Below are 16,839 nucleotides of genomic sequence, written 5' to 3'. Positions count from 1 at the left end.
CATTGAACACTGAAACGTGCAGCATTTTTATTCAACCTTTGGATGCTGTGACACTTCAGACGATTGCGCCTCGAGTTACCGTAGCATCTGTGCACCTCTGTAATTCACTTTAATTGATGCCTGCAGCATCTGCCAGTCTTCCTTAGCCTCTTGAACGAAACAAGCAGCTTCACGGGGCATAGACTGACTGCTCATTCAAAGTCCAGGTTTAAATGTGCGCATGTGTGAGTTGTGGAGATGATGTGATGGATTGTAGAGTCATGTTCCTCCCCGTACCTAGTGCATATATTAAAATGGTTGTCATCTTTTTAAACTGTTTCCTAACCAAGTAGCCATTGCACTGTTTCTCAAACTGGAATTCAAGTACCCCTGAGGTTAGCCAAAGAGTTCCAAGGTGTTCTTTGAAAACTGCTCTGCAGTGTGCACCAAAAGTTCTGTGAGAAGTTGATCAGTCAGTGGAGATGGTAAATCTCCTCTGAAAAGCTGTACAGAGAACATTATATGGACTGCATATTTCAAAGTTTTCACTGCTAGCTACAGTGCAAGCACTTGTATGCAAAATTAGGGTAGCCGAAATTATGGTACATTTGACTGGTTCCTAACACACTCTGAGCCAGTTTGCAGCGATGTGGAGACATCTTGACATCGGAGGTAGAGAAAGCATGCACGAGCCGAACATTCAGCTGCTCCCAGAGCGTTCATAAGAGCCAGAAAATAGGAATTCTGTCGAAATCTTGGTCACGATGTGAGTGCTCCCAGCTTGATAGTGAGATAACCCAGAAGCACTGAGACAAAGTGCGGTACTCTGAATGAACCAGTTGAATGTAAACAGCACTGCAAGGGCACTTGAAAACGACAAGTGAAATATACCATTAGTTTCCTACCTTATTTTTACCCCGATGTGAAATTTGTTGGCTAGTTTGTAAAAATTGGGGAAGGGGGGGGGGGGGGGGCACGCATTAAGCATGCCAGAATGCCTTTGTATCAACATGTTTCCTCACTGTGCATCTTATGACTTGAAAGGCAAACTGTCTCGTATCTTATAGCAGCCTATAAAGCAGACAATATTGCAGAAATGACAACTTGAAATTGTTCAACTGAATGGAGGCAGTCGCACCTGTTTTTTGGAGTATTCAGTCTCGCTGGAAACTTGTGTGTGCAGAGTTACATTGTTTTCTAAGTGAAATATGGTGTCAAGCCAACAGGTTTTGTTGGACAACTAAACATCATGTCAGAATCTCGATTTCTCTTGCTTGAGTGTCTCGTTCCAATTTCGAGAAGACAGGGGATTAACCGAGTGGCCTGATTTTTATTAATTATAAGAAGCCAACAAACAAAAACACCAAGGACAACACAGGGGAAATTACTTGTACTTACTAATTGAATTAAAGAAATGATAAATTAATGGCAATGAAAGTGGAGGAAAACACAACTTGCATCAGGTGGGGAACGATCCCACGTCTTCGCATTACGCATGCGGTGCTCTGACCGATTGAGCTACCACGGTGCCGTTTCCCCATCCGCTTTCTTGGGTATTTATGTTTTACTACTAGAACTAACCTTGGGTGCGTTAGCCAGCGCCACCACTCACAGGCGTCACATGCTGCAGGCGTCACATGACGCCTGTGGCAGAAAAGATGTTCCACATCCGCTGCCAAGGTTTGTGAGTGGTGGCACTGGCTGACGCACCCAAGGTTAGTTCTAGTAGTAAAACATAAGTACCCAAAAAAGTGGATGGGGAAATGGCGCCGCGGTAGCTCAATTGGTTAGAACACCACATGCGTAATGCGAAGAGATGGGATCGTTCCCCACCTGTGGCAAGTTGTGTTTTCCTCCACTTTCATTTATCATTTCTTTAATTAAATTAGTAAGTACAAGTAATTTCCCCTATGTTGTTCCTGGTGTCATTGTTTGTTGGCTTCTTATGATATCATTCCAATTTCATAGCTCAGAAGTGTTATGTCGCAAAGTTGTGACAACTGGCTAGAATAGATTAAAGCATGAACTTTTTCAATGTTCAATGTTTGTTTGATGAGTAGTTGAGGACTTGCTATTTTAGTGTTTGTAAATTACTATATTGAAACTAATGATACTAGGTGGATACGATGGGACAGCTGTAGTACTTCAATGATGGGTGTACTTCAATGAGTATTTCTACATGGTAACTTGAGCACTTGTGTGTATGAAGTTCTTTTATGATGCGATTAGTTGGCTCCGGTAAAACCATTCTGTTATAATTGCCCATGTGTCAAATTCTGTGGTCATTCAACTATATTTTGATAAAAAAATGAAATGTAATTTTTCATAGCCCTGAGTCATTGGTAAGAGCATCATTTTTTTTTGTTTCATTGGACCCTAACCGACTCTCTTGCCCCTGATTTATCTCCGGGGACTTTGGTGCAAATATCTTGATGTTGTCGATGTTACAGCATGCCGTACTTGTGATGAGATTGAAAAAAAAAAAAAAAAGAAAACTTGTATTGATGGTTTGCAGCACTGAATGCTGCATCGTTTGCTGAAATTTATGCAAAATTATGTATAAAAAAGATTCATTGGGTGGCATAGAAAATAGAGGAGTGAACATGGAAAGACAGTAAAAGACTAAAAATTATTTCTGAAAATATTGTAGTATAGGTGTACAACTATCCACAAACTTTTGGTGCACCCTGTAAAGGCACACTATTGATGAGCGTTGATGATAAAAAGAGCAGCAAAACATTGGGTGAAGCAATAGCGATCATCCATCTCTATGATGCAACATGCTAGGCACTGATTGAGGTGAAGTCAAATGCAAGCAACAAAGTTGCCCCTGAACCAAACTTCAGTCTCTCCAAAACGTAACTCTTGCAGGTTTAGACATTATATATTTTCACTTGATTGTAGCACCAACGCTGTCTAGTTATGATGCTTTTCTCTCTTTTTTTATTAATTAATTATTATTATTTTATTTTATTTTTTAAGTTTTCAAACATACTAGAAGCAGCTGCTGCAGTACCTGTGATTAAATCAAAAGGTTCATGACAGTTAAAGGTTGGGAACTACTGGGCTATGGTATTACGCTGATCACAGCAGTCCTGGTAAGCATTGGAGACTATAGCAGTGCAAAAATCAAATGAAGAAAATAAAGAAATGCAGAAACAAACAGTTAGTCATTATTCTTACACATGCCTCTTCTTTTACTCTTTGGTTATGCTTTGCTTTGGTCTTGAATGCATGCCAACTTCAGTACTCTGATTTTCGCAAGAAGACACCTTTGTCCGTGTTTTGTCTTCACATAGAAGTATCTTCCTCCAATGTGTTGCCTCAACTTTAAAATCTTTAATTTTCCTTTTCTCCTTGAGATGCCGTAGGAAAGGTAAAAATGTTTTTGAAGCATTGTAAGGCTGTTAGAGACGCATGTGTATTGAGCGTACATTGAACCTGTGATGGGCAACTGTCCTTGAATGAGTTCAATTTCTCTTGCATCAAACTCGTGGACTGGACCAAGTGGTCAATTGGTGTCCATTTGGTGAGCTGAAACATTCATTGTTGAGTGTTTTTAATTCCCTCAAATATGCAAGCTCAGGCAAGCGATGAATTTTATATGAAGTGGTGCGTTAAGCTGAAATTTTGGCACCACCTGAGCAGTGACGCCTGACATCTAACATTTTTTTTTTTTTTTTGCTAACTGCGCCGATGGAAAAAATAAAAAAAAGGGAGGAAGCAAGGAAACAAGAAAGTTAGAAAGCAGAAAAATGTCTCTATGTTGTCTGCTGTTTTCTGAAGCACTTGCAAGTCAAGATGTACTAATGTCAAGATCCACTGTTTTGTTGGAACATCTGGGGATGCCTTCAGAACTTCTTGATGGCTCTAGAATGAAGGCATCCAGCAATATTTTGTACGCTTTTGAGGTAGTGTGCTCCTCTACACTCGCGCAGGATGGCCTCTTATTTTCTTTCACTGTGCATGATGAACACTGAACAACAGATGTGAGGTTGAGAACAGTCGAGACAACTTTGCTATGCTGCAGTCTTTTTCTTTTTTTGCACAGCATGCTTTCTAAAAGCGTGATGGCTTTCAACTGCAATTTCACCTCTCATATATTGTATAATTTATTGTATGCACCTATTTTTCTATATTTTTTTATTTGGCACATATACATATGTATTGTAGATAACGCATAATTTATTTGTGTGGATGTGAAACAGTGGCTGCAAACTGCTTAATCCAAGGAGACACCGTGATGTGAATGAAGTGCTGCTGCCTGACATGTTGGTTACCCTCCTTGTGTAGCACGTTAAGGAAATGGATCTGCCTGCAACAGTCGCCTTGCTTTTTGTATCTTGTTATTGGCTGTACAGGTGTGTTTTTGTAAACAGCATGAGAGCTCCCCCTCCTCCTTGAGTTTTCTTTTCACTTCTGTCTACTAATTTCTGAGACCCATTCTATTCATGGCACTAAGCTTTCTGGTGGCTATGCGAATACATTTAATGGTTCTGCTATTCAGGTCGGGCACTGATCCCTCATTGTAGTGGTTTTTACATTTCACTTGTGGGCTGAAACGACCTCCACTTTTATGCCGAGGGCTGTCTGGTGTTTTGTATTGTGCGCATTGGTGGGAGTCCAAAGCTTTGTGCAGAGAACGTGCAGCTCACATTGTGGTTTTCAAATCATCATCAGCTGTTGCACTGCAAGAAAAAAGAAAAAAAAACTAATGTGAAAAAGAACTGAGGAGGAGAGGAGGCCGGCTGTTTTCAAGTCAATTAAATGAATTGCTGCCTGAGCATGCTTATAGATATGTGCAGATTTCCCAACACTGACAAGGCATTGTAATATACTATGTGGTTTCATGAATGTGCTAAAGTTCGGTACATTTTGTATAGTGTTTGTTGGACAATGACTGGCAACATTCGGGTCTCTGCTAACTAGCTGATTTCTTTTTTCTTTTGTTTTTAATCTTTAAAAGACAATGTGAATGTTTTCCAGCTCTTGTTTGTTGTGTGTTACTTTCACACTGAACTGTTATGTTCAGCTGTTTTTCTTTTTCATTTTTTTAAGGGGTATGCCAACATGCATTCTGTATAGCCTTGACCATTCATTCTCTTAGTGATAATCTTGGATTCATACCTTACTGTCAATGCTTTATACATACATGTTTATGTTGCTGTGATCTGAGAGACTCATTTGTGGAAATGGAATTTGTAGGTTGTACGTAACTTGCATCTTATGATGCAGAAGTCTTATATTACTATGCAGTCAGTCATTTGAAATAAAATCAAATGCGTCAAAGACAATTGCGCAACCTCAGACAGAAATTATTGGACATCTGGTCACGGGTATCTGAGCATTGATGTGTGTGCAGCCTCTTATTTATGTTCAAGGAGACTGTAAATGCAAGTTTAGTGCAAGAATGGATGTAAAAAGCTACAGTGACATTCAGTGTGTTGTGCTAGTTTTTCCTGCTTGTCTGGCCTTCACAGATAGAGTCGAGAGACCCAATATGTGTGGCTTGGTGACAGAAGCTTTAAGTTTGTCCCGCCCTCCTGTCAAGTAGTGAGTGTGTACATTACTTCTCTTCGTTGACTACTGTCAGGCCTCCTTTGGTGGGGAGGGGGGAAGGGGGGCATTGTTGAAAATGAAAAAAAAAAAGTGTCATCCTCATCTCCATCCCATACAAACACATACACCTCCTTTTCATATGTCCAAAGGAGCAATATTAAGTTATTGCAACTCTCTTGTAAGATATATTTCTGCATTGTGTGTGCATGCTTGAAGTAACCAGTGCGTGTGTTTGTTGTGACATGTATACATTTGTTGCATGAGTGCAAACTTCTTCTCAACGTTTTTTTTTTTTTTTTTATGGCTGAAAGTGTAACTTATTTTTCACTGTTCTACTGCCTGACCTTTCTTCTTTTTTATTAGTGTTAGAAGATGGCATGCATTGTTAGGTTATTTATGTATGCAAGCCTAGTTTGGTTGAATATACATTTTTTTTTCTTCTTCGTTTGTGAATGGCAGTGTATGCACACACACACACACACACACACACATTTGTGTAGATGAATGTTGACATTCCATGTACATATTTGTGTAATATAAAAAAAATGCTTTGTTTACCATTTGAACGAGTCCAATGTGTGTTTTCTTTTGGAAAATGCAGCAAGATCTTGTACACTGCAAAACAACATGTAGCAATTTTGGCTCTGGATAATCAACTTCAGCAGCATGTAAATGGGTAAATTTAAGCTTTATGTACACCTTCAGTAGAGAACAGTGTAGATTATGCTCTCACCAACGGCAAGTTACTTTTTCGTCCACTTTCATTTTTTTTTACCTTGTCATTTCTACTTTTCAACTAAAACAAGAAATAATTTCCCTTATGATTTCCTTGGTTTCATTACCTATTGCTTAATATGGTTGTGACTAGCAAAAATTGAGCCCTTCAGTTCCCCTTCTCATGCATTACATATAGTTTCAGAAAGGCATGGGAAATGGCAAAAAAAAAATTGTCAATCAAGTCCACCTTTTTTTACCATCCCTATTTCATTCCCCACATCTCCCAGAATGAACCAACTCGCTCACTGTCACCCTTTTGCAGTTTCAAAACGTTGCCTTGAATATGGTCAAGCCACAGTCTAACCCATCAAACTGAATATTTTGTTATATATTGAAGCTGCCATGCTTTGTAGTGCAAGTGATATTATATGTTCCTGTAGCACTTTGTTTGCTGGTATGTTGGGTATTTGTGCTTTCAGTAGGATTAAGATGGAGATTTAGTTCATAATAAGAGCTCATGCAGTCATTTTGCGTTGTTGTAAGAGCCAAATTCTCCAATATATCAGTGAAGTTACATTTGTAGACTTTGCTGCCCCAAAATTTCAAAATTTTCACCAGTTGTAAAATATTTCATAACCTTATCAAATTTTTTTGTTCCATAAGACGCTAATATTTTGCGTTCTGTGCAGTGGAATCATCAAATAGGTTCAGCAGGCGCGCCTAGTAAGAGCATTTCTGTCCAGTATTTTCTTGAATCCTGTATAGAAATTGTGCAATATTTGCTAAAGGAAAAATTTATGCAGCTTCAGTGTACATGTTGGAATCTGTGTGAAGCAATGTTTTAGTGTAGTGGCTAATAAAATCCTTTTGAGGTAAATGTAGTGCACACAATTGGACAATATGGGCATATACCCAATAGCCCGAAATGGGATAGCTCATTTACAAGAAACTTAAGGAAATCAAAGAAGCCATTGAATGTCATGTGCGATTCCATTAAGAGGCCTGTGTGCCTCAAATATTCTTGTTAGACGACATTGTATGTACAGGTTTTACGTAGTGATTTATTATTTCATTAGGAAAAACAGGTACGCACATTTGTACTACCTTGTCAGTCGAAATTTTGCACTATATACATGACCTGTCACATTTATATATGCACAACCTACGACACTGCAACCCACCCTTTGCATTTCATCATCAGCAGCAGCAGCGTGTTTTATGTCCACTGCAGGATGAAGGCCTGTCTTTGCGATCTCGAATTACTCCTGTCCTGCGCCAACCGATTCTAACTAGCGCCCGCGAATTTCCTCATTTCAGCGCTCCACATAGTCTTCTGCCGTCCTTGACTGCGTTTCCCTTCTGTTGGTACCTATTCTGTAATCCTAATAGTCCAACGGTTATTTTGCCAGCGCATTACATGACCAGCCCAGCTCCATCTTTTTTCTCTTGATGTCAATTACAGAGTATGGTCTATACCCGTTTGCTCTCTGATCCAGACCGCTCTCTTTGTCTCTTAATGTTATGCCTAGCAATCTTCGTACTATCGCTCTTTGCGTGGTCCTTAACTTGTTCTCAAGCTCCTTTGTCAGTCTGCAAGTCTCTGCCCCATATGGATGGATGGAAACAACTTTATTTTGAATCCGGCAAATTTGACGACCCGGGCTCAGGTCTCCCATGAGGGGACTTCGAGGCCTTGCCTCATCGCCGCCTCTCGGCCTTGCTGGACAGCCCACTCTTGTGTCTTGAGGTTGGAGCTGCGCAGAGCGGCGGCCCGCTTCGACGCTAGCTTCCAGTCAGGAGCTGGCAATGTCTGCCGTATGCGATCCAACCGATTTTTATTCTTCTGTGAATTTCCTTCTCATGATCATGGTTCCCTGTGATTAATTGACCTAGGTAGACGTACTCCTTAGAGGCCGACTGGTGATCCTGAACTTTTGTTCCTTTGCCCGGCTATTCATCATTATTTTTGTCTTCTGCATATTAATTTTCAATCCCACTCTTACACTCTCTCTCTTAAGGTCCTCAATCATTTGTTGTAACTCGTCTGCATTGTTGCTAAATAAAACAATGTCATTGGCAAACCGAATGTTGTTGAGATATTCACCGTCAATCGTTACTCGTAAGCCTTCCGAGTTTAATAGCTTGAATACTTCTTCAAAGCACACAGTGAATAGCATAGGAGAGATTGTGTCTCCCTGTCTGACCCCTTTCTTTATAGGTATCTTCCTGCTTTTCTTGTTGAGAATCAGGGTAGCTGTTGAATGTCTGCAGATATTTTCGAAGATATTTACGTAAGCCTCCTGTACTCCTTGATTACGTAATGCCTCTATGACTGCTTGTATCTCTACTGAATCAAATGCCTTTTCTTAATCTGTGAAAGCCATATAGAGAGGCTTATCGACTCTGTGGATTCCTCGATAACCTGATTAATGACATGGTGTGATCCATTGTAGAGTATCCCTTCCTGAAGCCAGCCTGTTCCCTTGGTTGACTAAAGTCCAGCGTTGCCCTTATTCTATTGGAGATTATTTTGGTAAATATTTTATATAATACTGGGAGTAAGCTAATGGGCCCATAATTTTTCACTTCTTTAATGTCTCCCTTTTTGTGGATTAGTATAATGTTTGCATTCATCCAGTTTTCTGGGAACTTTGCAATTGATAAACGCTTCATATGAAGAACCGCCAGTTTTCCAAGCATTGTCTCCTCCATCTTTGATTAAATCGACTGTTATTCTATCTTCTGCCGCTCTTCCTCGTTTCATGTCTTGCCAAGGCCCTTCTGACCTCATCGCTAGTTATAGGAGGAGTTCCTGTATCTTGTTCAGTACTGTTTGTAATTGAGGTATCAAGACTCCTCTGGGTACTGTACAGGTTAGCATAGAATTTTTCCGCTGCTTTTACTATATCTTCGAGATTGCTGATGATATTACCCTGCTTATATTTTAGTGCATACATCTTGGTATGTCCTAAGCCAAGTTTCTTCCTCACCGATTTCAAGCTGCGTCCATTTGTTACGGTTTCTTCAGCCTTTCTCGCGTTATAGTTTCGAATAGCACTTATTTTCGCCTTGTTGATGAATTTTGACAGTTCCGCAAATTCTATCTTATCTCTTGAGTTGGACACTCATTCTTTGTTGTTTCTTTATTAGGTCCTTTGTTACTTGGGAGAGCTTGCCTACTGGTTGCCTTGGTGCCTTGCCGACCACTTCAATTGCTGCCTCTGAAGCCAGCCTAGTCACGGTTGCATTCATTATCTCTATGTCATCTTCATCTCTCTGTTCTAAGGCTGCATATCAGATTGCAAGTACCAGCCTGAGTTTGTCTGCTTTTGCCCTTACTGCCTCTAGGTTGACCTGTTTCTTCTTGACCAATTTTACTTTCTCTCTTCAAATTGAGGTGAATCCTAGCCCTCGCTAACCTATGATCACTGCACTTTAGTCTAGCTATCATTTCTACAACCTGCACTATGCTGGGATCAGCAGAAAGTATGAAGTCAATTTCATTTCTTGTTTCACCATTAGTGCTTTTCCAGGTCCACTTTCTGTTGCTATGCTTCCTGAAAAAGGTGTTCATTATTCGAAGCTTATTCCACCAGCATCTCTCCTCTAGCGTTCCTTGAATCGACGCTGTAGTTGCCAATTGCTTGTTCACCAGCCTGCTTTTTCCCCACTTTTGCATTGAAATCACCCATTAATACAGTATACTGAGTTTGCACTTTTCTGATCGCTAATTCAACATCTTCATAAAACTGATCTACTTCCTCCTCATCGTGACTGGATGTTGGAGCGTAGGCTCGTACTACCTTTAATCTATACCGCTTATTAAGTTTGATTATGACTACAGCTACCCTCCCATTGATGCTGTAGAATTTGTCAATGTTGCCCGCTATGTCCTTATGGATTAGGAATCCTACCCCGTATTGCTTGTTATCTGGGAGACCTCTGTAGCAGAGGACATGTTCGTTATTTCGCAATGTATAAGCCTCACCAGTTCTAATCTCACTAAGGCCAGTGATATCCCAAACAATGTCTGATAGTTCCTCCAAGAGTACTGCTAAGCTAGGCTCACTCGGCAGAATTCGGCAATTAAAGGTTGACAGGGTCAATTTTCATTGGTGGCCTGCTGTCCGGTCCCAGAGATTCTTGGCAGCCTCTGCTGCATTGCAGGTCTGGCTGCCGCCTTGGTCAGATGCTCCGCAGCTGCTGGGGACTGAGGGCCATGGGTTTATTGAAGGAATCATTTGGGAGGTAGTGGCCGAATACTGCACCAGGGAGGCCAATTCCTGTTCTGATGAGGGAGTGTCTTTGTTGAAGCTTAGTGGACCTTCCTAATTTGGTTGTACCTGGATTAGTATAGCCCCACTCACTCTCGGCATCTTTTGCCCGTGTCAGGTGTCACTCCAAGCCCGCAGATGTAGTGCACTGGAGGAGGTGAATTTCAAGCTCACCATTGTCAAATTAAAAGAAAAAAAGAACGTTACAGAAGGATTTAAACGTTCGACTATGGCAACCCAGCATTCCACATAACTCAGTCAGATAATCCCATAGGCGGCAAGGCTGCCTTATCACCGACAAAAAAACTTGCCTAAAAACTTAATGATGTATGCGAGATAGATGTGTTTTCCTGATCACGATGGGTAACCCAATATAAAATGATTTCTAAATGGTTCTGGCCTCGTAGTTTCGGAAACGCATGTGTGCAGAGAGCCGTGAACTCGGCTACATAGGCAAACCCTACAGGCGTACTGACAACCTTTCACAGTTGGGAATACATGCTCGTGATCTTCAGGAGTATAAACAGAAACCCGCGAAAATGAATGTAAGTGCAAATGTAGATGAAACAACTGGACGCAAACCACAACTTTCTTTTGCATCTACTTCCCTCTAAACCTGAACCAAGGACCACCACTTTAACTTCCCTTAATCTCGTCTCCCTCCGTAACGCAAATGTTTTCACCCTTTCTGTGCTGGAATGAGTCTTCTCTCCTTACCGCTGGAGGACTCTGCATGGTGCAGCTTGCGGTGACACACCAACGAAATGCGAAGCCTGAGGAATAAATTTCTGAAGAACTTGGTTGTTTGTGTAGCTGGAGACACACCAACCAGAGCATTGTGAACAGAGCTGTCACTGCCACAAAGTTGGGTATACTTGGAAGCATTTCACCATTATACAATCAAACCTCAATATAACGGATATAATGAATTACCGGATATAACAAAGCAAGTATACAATGTTATGTCAATATTAGCATTTAATGAATACATCCTTGTAATTAATCTTGGATATAATAAATGCATTTTCATGTCAGAAGAAGCTTCATTATAATGCAGCCCAACTCTGTTATGGTTGATCAGGTTAAGTTGAAAAGAATTTGACAAAAGGTAAGTAAACCAACTTTTCAGTTTTTTGCATGTGCAAAATATTGAACCAAGGTAAAAGTTACAAAAGAAAAAAAGAAGGTTGACATTATTCCTTGATTTTACAGCCATAATATGGAAATTAGGTGCAGTTATAAAAAAGAATTTGTGAGCATTATAAAAAGAATTGTGTGAGGATTATAGAACCACACATGATCAAAATTCATTCGGAGCCCTTCCCCCACAACTATGGCCTCTCTCACAGACTGCAAGTTGTTTACAGATGTTAGGCCCCATAATTTGTAGATTGGTTATCCAAGCGTTCAATTAAACAGGCACATGCACCTGCAGGCTATTGTGTGAGAGCTGGTTTCAACGTTTTCCACATATTATTTGCAACAAAGCTGCACTCAAGATTCAGGCTACACCAGATTGAACTCTTCAGCCCTCTAGAATTCCTAATGGTGATTCCTATGTCCAAGGTCATGCTTGCTATACAATTACAGCTAACAAGTAATCTATCAACATGCAAAGACTAGTTCTGCATCAGTTTTCTTGCAAATTGTCTTTTGAGATTTTGCATTAAATTTCTTTTTTACCCTTTCCTTATTGGTAATCGCACTATTTTTTTTTTTTTTTTCTGGCATGCTGGCTGTATACTGGCTGGTTCCTTGTAATGAGAAGCTCAGTATTTCATCCATCCATGCTTCCTTTCCCAGCCAACTCCTAACAAATGCGCACCTTAGAATGTGATCCCTCAACTGTAGTCTATGCACTATCCCACTTGTGCTATTGCGATAAGCCAACGCAGACTCTCTAATTCAGCATTGTTCAATATATAGCAATTTTTCAATGCAGATATGAAGTTATTTTTGGCATTTATTGGCAAATACCAAAAACTTCTACACTAGTCTGTGACAACCTGAGGATTACAAAGAAGTTGCTCCCATAAAAATGCAGCGCACCTGCCTTAACCTCTGAAAGAAAGCCGAGCCTGCTGAAGTCCGCTCACAGGTCAATTATTTTTCTCTGCTAATGTAAATACTATGATGATTGGAAAATAAAGGCTAGTTATTTCAGCGTAAAATGTTAACTATGAAGCAGTGATATTCAGATCACCCATGAAATTTTCCCTAGACATTCAGGTTTCAACCTGAAACCTGTGACACAGACTGATCTGCACTGAAAAAGTAGTTTGAAACATGCGTGAACGCTTGATGTCAGGCAAACGAGTGAACTTAATAAACTGGCACATCTATGCAAACTGTGCACATATAAGCTTGTAATTCTTAGGTTGTCACAAACTATAGAACATATAGTGCACTGCTGGTTTTCAGCTCTGTGTCAATGGAGTAGTGCCTTAAAAGAAACAACTCCTTAAAACACTGACAACTAACTTGCCTTCCGGTTAAACTTAAGGTACAATGAGGGCAAAATGATTGCAGGTAATTATGACCAACTGGTATGCAGCACACCTCAGAAGCCAAGTGGCATTTTGAGTGTAAAGTGACAAGTGCAATATATTTACATTTTCTCTCACAAGCTTTGACTGCAGACTTGCATCACGTAGATGTGTAAGTGAACAGACTGGAGAGTCAAATTAACAGTCACAAAAACTTCAAGCAACCAATCACATTTTGTAAGGTAGAGCATTAATGGAGGGCTCAACACAGTTGTGCTGCTAATGGCTATGGCCAAAGCATGCAACTGAAATGTTTATACATTACTGAATCAGCAAGTTTGGCTGGAGCGGACCACTGAATGTGAAGTGTGTGCACATAAACCAGTGCTTATGTGCATTTTCTTTTCCCTTGTCTCCCTGTCGAACTAATGCACACGGCCATTATTCTAATAAAATTGACAGTCATTTTAGCACACGCTAAAGAGGATGAAGGCGAAACCCTGTGTGCTCACGAGACATTCATTAAATTACTTGACATTCTCATTCGTTGTTACTTCCTAGTATGTGGGTTTGACTCCCACCAAAGGTTTTGGGTTTATGTGCCGTAATTAACAGTACATTAACTAACCTTGCCTTCATTAACACAAAAGGTCAAGTGTTCGACCCCCATTTTGGTGCCATTGACTTTTGGAACCATTGACACCGGACGGTCAAATTTTTGACCCATGAGCCATATAAATGCATTATTGGAGACATTGAATAATGCATACTCTATTGCCACACAATGATGTAATTATATTTATGCTTAGTCGGGTGTAAATTTGGGTGAGGCACTCCAGCGAATTTTTATATCATTCTAAATGCCACAATAATTTTTGGTGGTAGTCATAAAAATAACAGTCGCCATGTACGAGCTGTAGTCAATGCAGTGCCCTCACACTGTTGCATCCTCTTGACTCTTGTTTTCTCATCTTTCTCATAAGATATATCGCTGTGATTGACCAAGAGCTGGCATAAGCTCCTTAATTGAGGTCACATGATGCATCAGTGTGTGGGAAGCAATTGGTACATGCAATGGGCTCACCTAATTGGCACAGCATCTCATTCTTCTTCAATTATTACATGTGGGGCCATATTTTGCAACAAGTCTTATGTTCCATGCTTCTTGGCCTTACTCGTAGACTGCATGAACCTGCACTCTTGCTATTACCGGGATTGGCCGCTCAGAGGTAAGGATGCTATGAAGTGAATTGAATTGGAGTAGAATAATTATAACAAAATATGGCCCTTGCTACAGCACTTCTTATCGTGGGAGGAATCTGAGACTAAGAGTGCAGATTGTGGGTAAGTTCACCTCAGCTTTTCACATGCCTGCCAAAGAAAGACGCACATTTTCAGCAGACCATGTATGCAAGATACAGCTTGCAGACATTTACATATTGATATATGAAAAATTACTGCTATTACATAACATGCTGAAATGTATCAGTCTCATTGCAAGTTCCTTGTATCCACACAAAGTACTAGAACAAAACAGGAGGCCTCAGTTAGGAGGTTCCAGCAAAATTAAACAGGTTAACTCTATTTTTTTAAGGATGCAATGAATTGTGAATGAAGACAGAAGTATTAAGCTAAATAGGTTACACTGATGCAGGGCAACTGCTACCTTATGGAATGACATGGAGTGCACATCTGTGGAACCTCCAAACAGAAGGCTGGCCATGACTCTGAACTGCGTCCGACGTCTACCAGTCCTATGTCATAACCCTGATGCACCACTGTGCCATGTTCCGTGCCAAGAGCAGTATACGGGCAACAGTTAAAGGTAGTTGTTCATATAAATGAATGAACAATTTTTATTATGTATGTCCTACATAACCAGTCCAAGAAATTTCCTCTAAAAAACAAGATGTTAGGACCAAACTTCATAGTGTTGGCTTTGCTCAGCAGTTGATGCATTTTGTGCACATCCCAATTTTTAGTTGAGGTAAAATAGTGCTGGCTCTGTTAACAGACTAGATAACTGCCATTTGCATGCAATAGCAACGACATACCTAACATAAAGCCTATTACAAGTTGGTGTTGCATACTTGGAAAAAGTATGAAACACTCAAGAAGTGGGCAGACATAAAGGAGATATGCTGCATTGTGTGTGCCCTACTGTCTGTGTACTTGTGCCAAGTACAGCACAATTTCCCAACCATGCTTCATCCAGCAAGTTTTGCTGATAGCAATTATAAGTTTAATATACAAAGCAGCTATTATGATGCGTAGTTCTGCACATCTTAATACTGATGGCGAATAATGTTAAAATTTCCAGTGGCACGCCAACATGTATGTACGTACAACCACTGTTTGCAAAGTGCATGTGCGTTCACAGAATATCATTAATAAACTTTTGTCCCTGTACTCTTGCTTTGAACGCAGCTGTTCATAACAAATTCCAAGGCCAATTTAGGTTGTCACACTAGGATTCAAGGATGCTCCAAGAACAGAAGTCTTTAATGTGAGGTCTCATGTCTGGCGTTTCGTGGAGTCCATGGCATCTTTCCTGTCCTCGTCATCGCTTATGTACTCTGCCAAGCTATCTGTGGACTGGTTTCCAGTCTCTATCTGCGTTGTTTTTACAGGATGTGCGAGGTTCTTGTAGATGGCCATGGCCTGGACCACAGACGACGTCACGTCACCTGTGTTTGCAGGAAGGATGATGGTGTTGCCTTCCTTAGCGAGACTCTTGAAGGCTTGCACGTATTGCTCGGCCACCATAAATGACGCGGCATTGCCACCGACTGGTTGTTGCAAGGAGTTGGCTATTCTGCTAAGGGCCTTGGCCTTGGCTTCAGCTTTAGCCAGCGTGGCATTAGCCTCTCCCTGCGCCTTGTTAATGAGCTCCATCTTCTCCGCTTCTGAGGCCAGTATGCGCGCACGGCGCTGGCCCTCAGCTACGTTGATATCCGCTTCTCGGATTCCTTCCGACTCTAAAACTGCTGCTCTCTTCTTTCGCTCAGCCTCAACCTGCATCTGCATTGCTTCGTGGACCCGCTGTGGTAGACGGATATCGCGGATCTCGTAGCGCAGGCAGACGATGCCCCAGGCACCGCTGGCCTTGTTGATGGCGTCCACAATGGCAATGTTGAGCGACTCGCGCTCCTTGAAGACACTATCGAGGGCTATCTTGCCCAGCTCGGAACGCATCGTCGTCTGCGCGAGCTGCGTGATGGCAAATTCGGGGTCTTCGACACCGTAGCTCGCACGGTACGGGTCGACCACTTTCAGGTAGAGAACTCCGTCGATGTTGAGCGTCACGTTGTCCAGCGTGATGGCAGACTGCTGTGGGATGTCTATGGCTATTTCTTTGAGAGACTGGACATAGCGAACGCGATCTACCACGGGCAGCAGCAAGTTCAAGCCGGGCTCTAATATTCGCGAGAATTTTCCCATCCTCTCGACCACCCATGCTTCCTGCTGAGGTACAAACATAATCACAGTATTGATGGGTGTAGTGGACCTCTGTCGTGAGCAACGGGCAGTCGTTGACACGACGTTGCGCAGTAGAGTTCTGCAGGATGTTGCTCTAACCATGGAATACATGCTTGCGGGCTTGTATAATCGGAGACGACCACTTGAACACCACAGACGTCGGCTCAGTTACCGGCAGAACATCACGCTGCACAATGCCGTTTCTTGCTTTCACAATGTTGCTGGTTGTGAACTTCCGAAGACCAACGTTAGCGGGAGTAATGAGACAATAGCACTGACCTACATGACATTGACAATACACACTCACTGAACCAGTAAAACCATGGCTACTGTTTTCCTTTCAA

The 16,839-nt window shown here is 41.3% G+C and overlaps 1 protein-coding gene across 1 annotated transcript; it reads right to left on the bottom strand.

Annotated features, from left to right (window-relative positions):
- Window positions 1-15,496: 15,496 nt before the first annotated feature.
- Stoml2 (stomatin like 2) lies at window positions 15,497-16,723 on the bottom strand. Its single transcript, XM_075684516.1, has one exon. It carries the CDS (start codon window positions 16,604-16,606, stop codon window positions 15,530-15,532), a length of 1,077 nt encoding a protein of 358 aa, XP_075540631.1. The 5' UTR covers window positions 16,607-16,723; the 3' UTR covers window positions 15,497-15,529.
- Window positions 16,724-16,839: the final 116 nt, after the last annotated feature.

This window comes from Dermacentor variabilis, chromosome 3, assembly GCF_050947875.1.
Source record: "Dermacentor variabilis isolate Ectoservices chromosome 3, ASM5094787v1, whole genome shotgun sequence".
Lineage (NCBI taxonomy): Eukaryota > Metazoa > Arthropoda > Arachnida > Ixodida > Ixodidae > Dermacentor > Dermacentor variabilis.
This window is presented reverse-complemented; position numbering and strand designations above follow the sequence as displayed.

What these genes read in the sequence shown, in the direction of transcription:
- Stoml2 (XM_075684516.1), bottom strand. Translation starts at nt 16,606, where the DNA reads ATGTATTCCATGGTTAGAGCAACATCCTGCAGAACTCTACTGCGCAAC.